The sequence below is a fragment of the Peromyscus maniculatus genome, chromosome 12 (assembly GCF_049852395.1).
Source record: "Peromyscus maniculatus bairdii isolate BWxNUB_F1_BW_parent chromosome 12, HU_Pman_BW_mat_3.1, whole genome shotgun sequence".
NCBI lineage: Eukaryota > Metazoa > Chordata > Mammalia > Rodentia > Cricetidae > Peromyscus > Peromyscus maniculatus.
In genome coordinates this window covers 15,319,631-15,327,140 of record NC_134863.1, presented here as the reverse complement: position 1 = coordinate 15,327,140, position 7,510 = coordinate 15,319,631, and the positions used below count along the sequence as shown (strand labels likewise).

The window sequence follows — 7,510 nt, the reverse complement described above, 5'->3', positions numbered from 1 at the left end:
TTGCCATCATTGTGGTTTTCATGGTGTATTACCTTACTTCTATTTCACCAAGTGGACTGACAATTCTCTAGCGAGTTGCTGCGTATCACTCCTTTCTTAATCACTGTTAGGAGCTTAATACTCTTGCAATAATCAAAAGGATAGGTATCATTTAGGAAGGACTGGATCTGAACTGTGGGTGAGCTCTTGGAGGCTACCTAAGCCTGTTTTCTGGTCTGTCTCGGCTAATGCACAGGTCAAATAGCGTGTGCCTGGCACACGATGAACAGTGGTCACAGTGTATCAGAAGTGTGGGAGCATCAGGTCCCTCACCTCCATCCTGTTTCTCCTGGGCTCCCTAGGGTGTTACGGTTGCCATAGCACATGGCTGGAGGAAATGTGCAAGAGCAGTGGGGTGAACAGGGCCGCCACATAACCTTTGTCCTCTGGGGATCTCTGTCAGCCCTGGGCAGTTTGGGCTGGGGCTCACCTCCTACTCACTTTCTCTACCTGGTCGGTGTTGCTGCTCAGTTTACCTCTATAGTCTAGCTCAGGACCCTGGAACTCTCACTTGGGACTTTCCTTCTCCCTAGCTCTGGCTCCTGGTACCTGCCTGGCTGTCATAGCAACAGCTTCCAGGGTGACAGAAGAGGGAGCTGGGTCTTGTGGGTATGGCTTTTTGGACCTCAGAGACTGCCCAGACTGCATCGATTTATCCAAGCTTTCTGTGTTCTTCCTCAGACTGAGCTCACATTTCCATCCAGGCCAACGGGACCATGTCTACCAGCCTGACCACTTGTGAGTGGAAGAAAGTCTTCTATGAGAAGATGGAGGTGGCAAAGCCAGCTGACAGCTGGGAACTCATCATAGACCCCAACCTCAAGCCCAATGAACTGGGCCCAGGCTGGAAGCAGTACCTGGAGCAGCATGCCTCAGGCAGGTGAGAGACTGATGGGAAGGTCATGCAGGCAGTGCCCCCTCCCAGGGGGGAGGATGGGAGGGGTCACAGACTTTCCAAGTCTGGGCTGAGGAGACAAGCAGAGAATGGACTGCCGCAGAGGCTTTGCTTCTAACCACAGCGGTTCCGATTCCTCGGTTGCTCCGAGTAAATTGTGCTCTGCATTTGAACTTCAGTCTTTCATAGAAAATCAGGAGTGGGAAGGCTTCAGAGCCCCGAAAATTCAGGTGCTCGGCGTAGCTGGAATGGAGGGGAGATGCAATGGGCATTGCCAACCTAGGAGTCGGGGGACTTGTGCTCTGGGGCTCTGGCGTCCCTCTGCTCACTCACATGCAACTAGACTTGAAGACAGGATACGTTATTGAGCATATGGTATGTTTGAGAACCGGGTTCCACAGCTCTGTGGACTTGGGCGTGTCCTCTTCCTTTCTCTGGCTCCCAGTTTTTACATTTGTGAAACAAGGGGTTCACTTTAGTTCTTCTTAGCACATCACTCTTCCAACTTTCCTCTCTGTGGATGGGTGATAAAACTGCTGGCCCCAGGCAGGACTCTCTCCAGACTTTCTATCCTCCCTCCCTCCCTCCCTCCCTCCCTCCCTCCCTCCCTCCCTCCCTCCCTTCCTTCCTTCTTTTTGTCATTTTATGATGTCTTTTTAAAAAAATTTATTCTATGCATCTTTTACATCATATATCTTCATCTCATTCATTTTTCTGTTCCTTTGCACCCACCCTCCATCCCTGCACACCGCCCCCAATAAAATAAAATTTAAGGGAAAAATGAAAAAATTAATTAAAAAAAGGAAAAATTAAAGTTCTCATCATGGAAGCTGCAGTGTGACACAGTAAGTCATGCAGTAACCTTCTTTATCCATATATCTTTACTTGCAGGTGTTCATTGCAAAGAGTCTGGTCTGGTTCGAGGTCTCTGGTTTCTACTACACTATTGATGCTGGGTCCTCATTAGGGCTCTTCCTGGGTATCCTGTTGTTGCCCTGTGTCATGGAGATCCTGCAACTTTGGTCTCTGGGTCAGGTTTCTTCATGTACTCCAGCAGATCATAGATGGCGTGGATGTTGGGGAGTGCCAAGTCATAACCCTGGTTCTGGGCCTGCACAGCCATAGGGTTGGCCGACCAGATGAGAAATGGGGACAGCTTTCCCATGCTCACAACTTCAGGGCTGACTCACCCACATCTTTGCCAACAGAGTCAGCTCTATTGTGCTGCCCAGGTGAGGTGCAGGGCCTGCTCTCCCAAGTGTTGCAGCTGATGAGGGTCAGGGACAGCTTTCCTGTTCTTATGATCACAGGGTCAGCTCTCCCACCTGCCCCAGGTGTTAATGGGGGGTGCGGCAACTGTCTCCTGTCCATGCTGCCACAAGACAGATGGGTAATGGGGACCACTCTCCCATGCTCACAATTTCAGGGCTGGTTCACCCACACCTGAGCTAACAGGGTTGACTCTATTGTGCTGTCCTGGTGAGGTATAGGGTCTGCTCTCCAGAGTGTTGCAGTTGGTGGTGGGCAGGGATGGCTCTCCCAATCTTACGACCACAGGGCCAGCTCTTCCACCTGCCTCAGAGAGACTTTCCACTTTCTAAGTGTTCCTCACCTCCCACCATGCAAAGTGTCCTTGCGGCTTTCTAAAGCCTACATCATTTCCCTCTTACAGTCTGGTGACTTGGGACTGGGGCCACAGTTTCCTGCTCACATGGCCTCCAGCCCACCTGCAGGAGCTACCCTGCCCTCCTCTTTGGGCATTTGGATTCACGGGAGACCAGCTGGCAGGTGTGTTGTGGAACAACACATGGCACATGTTTGTGCAAACAAAACATGGCAGAGACTTGGGTTGCCCATAGTGCATGGGTGTGAAGCCTCTCGGGTAGAGAACAGCATGAGGGTGGGAACAGAAAGAGGCAGGCTCCGGGTGGGGACTGGGCATCTTGAGTCTCCCCACAGGCCTTGCAGACAAATAGATGGGACCTGTACTAACACAGGTCAGAGAATGGGTTGATTGGTTTGTGTTGGCGCCCACTATGGACACTGGGTCCTGGCTATCCCTCTAAGTAGCTGCGTGCTCTCTTATCTTCTATGACTTGGTCTCATCTCTCCCAAAATGCTCGCCCATGTTGGATACTTTTGGAGATATGGGGTTTGGCTTGAGAGAGGGGAAATAATTCTGGACTGGCTTATTTAAAACAACGTAGGGGACTGAAAATGCAAAGCATTTCAGCCTCTTGGAGGACAATGTGCAGAAGGCTGGGAATGGGTATGTGGGGGTTTCTGGAGTTTAGGTACAGCTGCAAAGGCTCACAGATCTTCTCACCTCGGGGTTTAGTCCCAGCCGGCCTCAGGAAGAGCTGAAGCACAGTCATTGTGCACACAGGCTCTTTTGCTTTTCATCTTTCAGATGTTTTAAATCTCAGGCCCAGCATCACTGGCCCTGTGCAGGGATGGGGAGGAGAGTGGAAGGCTCCCAATCCAGGACCAATCAGATTCCTCCTCACTTTTGACCATGTCTTGGGAGGCATTGGGTATTGTTCTGTGTTCATATTGTCGGTGGCTTGCTGGGGTCAGGGGCTGGCTTGCTGTCACTGCTATTCCACAGTGGCTGAGTCGTGCTTGGAATACAGTTGGCGCCTGTTGGATTGAACTGAGTTCTTCATCAGAGGTCCTTTGAAGCCATCATGCAATGGACTTAGGCAGAAACAGCCCAGTGAACATGCAAATGCCTCCTAAGCCTTTGTAACAGGGGCTTACAAGAGGCCAGTTCAGGGGCACAAGGGGCCTCCCTGGAGTTAAAGAGAGCTCCATCACCGGTATGTCAACACTATTGGGAGGCTAAGAGGAGCTGGGCTTAGCAAGTGATCCCCAGGCCACCTCCCTCCAGGCTTTCTGAGGCTGTGGCTTTAGGAGTCCAGATTAGACAACGTGACCTGTGTGAAGGTCAGGTTGGGGGTAGGTAAGTGAGGGGACAAAGTCTACCTTTCCCATTCTCACCCAGGACTGCTGCGGTCCCTGGAGATGACAGGTCAAGGGGGGTGCCTCTGGGAAGATGTAAGAACTGAGCGTAGCATTCTCTCTGATCCAGTCTGCTGCAGGCTGCCAATCTACCCTGCTTTCCTGGCTAGCTTGCTGCAGCCCTACAATGTGCTAGGATCTGAGCTTCCCTGCCATCTCCTGAGAGCAAGCAAGATTCAGGAGTCAGACGGTGACATTGCCACTCCCTTTTCAGAGCAACGTCTGAGCACGAAGTCTAGCCTGGACACCATCACACTGCAGCTAGCAGATAAGAAACGAGTTGCAGAGAAAGGGAGCCATACTTTCTTTGCAAGCTGAGCAGATGCAGTTCTGTAATAGGCTGCGAGAGGGCACACAGGAGGCAGCTTCCGGATGATGGCTGGCTGGTTGCCAGGTGGTTTCAGTGCTAGGCTCCTAAGGATGCTACTCTGGTCCCCAGGTGGTAGCTGGTGACCTCCAGTGATAACAAACCCACGAACTGGTAAACATCGCGCTTCCATTTCCATCCAGCCTCTAACGCTTCCGGCCTTTTCTTTCCTGTGCTCCCCAGGGCTGGCTGTCCGTGAGAGTCTCACTAGCTCTGTTACCCCTTCCTTTCCTGGCAGGTTCCACTGCTCCTGGTGCTGGCACACCTGGCAGTCCGCAAATGTGGTCATCCTCTTCCACATGCACCTCGACCGTGCCCAGCGCGTTGGTTCGGTGCGCATGCGCGTGTTCAAGCAGCTGTGCTACCAGTGCGGCACCTCACGGCTGGACGAGTCCAGCATGCTGGAGGAGAACATCGAGGGCCTGGTGGACAACCTCATCACCAGCCTGCGCGAGCAGTGCTACGACGAAGACGGTGGCCAGTACCGCATCCACGTGGCCAGCCGGCCGGACAGCGGGCTGCACCGCGGCGAGTTCTGCGAGGCCTGCCAGGAAGGCATCGTGCACTGGAAGCCCAGCGAGAAGCTGCTGGAGGAGGACGCCGCCTACACCGATGCCTCCAAGAGGAAAGCCCAGGCCGGGTTTATCTACAGCTTCTTCTCATTTCGCTGGTGTCTGTTTTGGGGTGCCCTCTGCCTGGTTATTGTCTATCTGCAGTTCTTCCGAGGTCGCTCTGCCTTCCTTTAGGGGAACCGGTTAGGGGTGGGGAGAGGGGACATGGGCTTGAGAGTGAGGAGGACTCTGGTCTCCTGATTCTGCCACAAGTTCAATCTACGACTCCAGTCATCTGCACCCTGCTCACTCGTCTACCAAACAAGGAGTCTGCACTAGGAGATGCCCAATGGTCTCTCTACTAATTCGGCAGCAAGGAGGGGAAGGGAGGAGGGGTGGGAATTTGGGGAGCTTGCTGGGCTTTGGTGTGAGTCCCAAGTCTACAGCGCTGTCTGGTCCGCTTCATTTCTCGCTCTGCCTCCAGCCCTTCCAGCCCTTCGTTGGCTTTATGTTCGCAGCCTTAGGTCTCACCTTGACCCTGTCACATTCTGGTGCTCATTTTCAGCTCCCTCTGATTGTCCTGCATGGCTCCCCTTGGAGACAGCAGGGCCACCCCCTACCTTCCATCCAGTACGCAGGGACAGTCACCTAGTCCTCCTGGGGATCCAGCTTCTACCATCCTGAAAGGCTCAGGATCTCACTCTGAAGCTAGGGCTGGGTTGAGGGTGGAGGTGGGGGTGGCGGAAGTGGGGGTGGATTGGGGGGTTTGGATGGCCAGCGACACGTTGTCCCATGGGTTAGCCATTGACCATATGTGGCTGTTTCAACTTAAATTAATTAAAATTGTTCCTTAGTAGTTCTAAGCCCAGTTAGGCCTACACAGAATTTGTTCCCATAGGGGCCATTGCTCAATGGCAGGCAAGGGTGACTTCTAGGAAGACGAACACGAAGGGTTTGGGCATCGAGCGCTCCCCTGGGAACTTCCATCCTCTCTGCTTTGTCTACCCTGGGAGCATCAAGGCAACACTGAGTGGCAGGATTGGGAGAAAGAGGCGCCAGGCTGCATCTCTTGCTGAAAATGTGGCTTTTGTGTCTAGAAATAGATTGCCAAAATTCTGTCAAGGGGGTAGGTTGTGTCTCAGATGGTCAGAAAAGCTGGGGCATTTGACCACGGCATCAGAGGCAGGAAACAGTGCGGACAGTGGATGCAGGGCAAGGCGGCTAGTGCAGGTGGAGAGAAACAAGCGGGGACATCCCAGAGGAAAAGCTTCTCCACCAGCTAGTTTTCCTCAGTAAAGAACGATTCCCGCATTTTCATGTTTAACTGGAGAGCTTGTCCCCTGCCTTGGCATCCACCCTCCCCCAACCACTGCAGTTTTTTTTTTCTTTTTAATCCTTTCAGAACTGAGGGAGTAGATTATATTTGTTTCCAAGACTTGCTTCTTCTTGAATTCGTGGAAACCTCATTTTTATGCCCCTGTAACAGCGCGCCATCCCTCACTACCAAAACATTGGCTGCTTTTCTGTTTTTATCTGCTTCGTGTGTCTGCAACATTTTATAGTCCTCCTTTTCTGTGCTTGTTTTGTTAACTGAGAAAGTGAGCTGTAAAATAAATCTCCATTTCACACATGGGGGAAAGTACATGGTACCTTCTCACATAGTCTAACTTATTTAGCTTAATGTGATCTCCAGTTCCATCCATTTTCTAGTGAATGAAATTATTTCATTTTTCCTTATGACTGACTATATCCCATTGTATACACATTACATATTTTTTATCTGTTGATCTGTTAATGGGTATCTAGTCTGGTTTCATAACTTGGCTATTGTGAATAGTGTCATAATAAACATGGGTATGTAGGTACTTCTGTGGTTTGCTGACTTAGATTCTTTGGAGCATATATCCAACTATGTTTTCAATTTTTTCCAGGAATTTCTATTGTGGCTGGACAGCACCTGCTCTTCATATTTAATTGTCTTCCCTCTCCATTGCAGAATTCTTTTGGACACTTTCTCTCATTCATCCTTTATCTGCTCGGGGTGCCCATGATTCTCTTCAGCTCATCCCCCCCCCATACACACACACACAACTTGGGTTTTTATCACACATGAACTCTCAGTCTTTATGGCTCTCCAAGTTTGTACACAGAGCTCCAGACACATAAGCCAGCATGTCTGACCACCAGGCGTTCTTGACCAAAGCAGCCTGGCCAAACCCACTCCTCTGCTTCTTTGACATCCAGTGTTCTCTTCACCACTCTGACCCACTCCACAGGATTTTCCCACTGTGTCCTATGTCAGGTTGAGCGTTGTTTTATCCTCCCCTTTCATGGCCTCATCCCACCCCACACTGCTGGACCACCGTTTCCCAGACCGTGTTGGTTGTACGCTGTCTTCTTTTCTCCCACACTGCCCTACCCCACCCCATACTCCTTGGCCACCATTTATTTCCGTGTCATATTGAATGTTGTCTTCTCACTCTTCCTCTCTCCCCTACTCCCCCTCACATCATTTGGCCACCACATTCCGTGCTGCGTTTGTTAGATGTTGTCTTCAGAAGCCCTGACACTGCTCTACCCCATCACATAGAACTTGACCATCAGGTTTAATTCTACATTTCTGGGCATTCTGGGTCG

At 51.2% G+C, this 7,510-nt stretch overlaps 1 protein-coding gene across 1 annotated transcript; it reads left to right on the top strand.

Moving 5' to 3' along the window:
- Nucleotides 1–356: 356 nt before the first annotated feature.
- Nucleotides 357–6,737, top strand: Rtp2 (receptor transporter protein 2). Its single transcript, XM_006985076.3, has 2 exons — nucleotides 357–919; nucleotides 4,561–6,737. Exons 1-2 carry the CDS (start codon nucleotides 756–758, stop codon nucleotides 5,066–5,068), a joined length of 672 nt encoding a protein of 223 aa, XP_006985138.1. The 5' UTR covers nucleotides 357–755; the 3' UTR covers nucleotides 5,069–6,737.
- The last annotated feature ends 773 nt before the right edge of the window (nucleotides 6,738–7,510 follow it).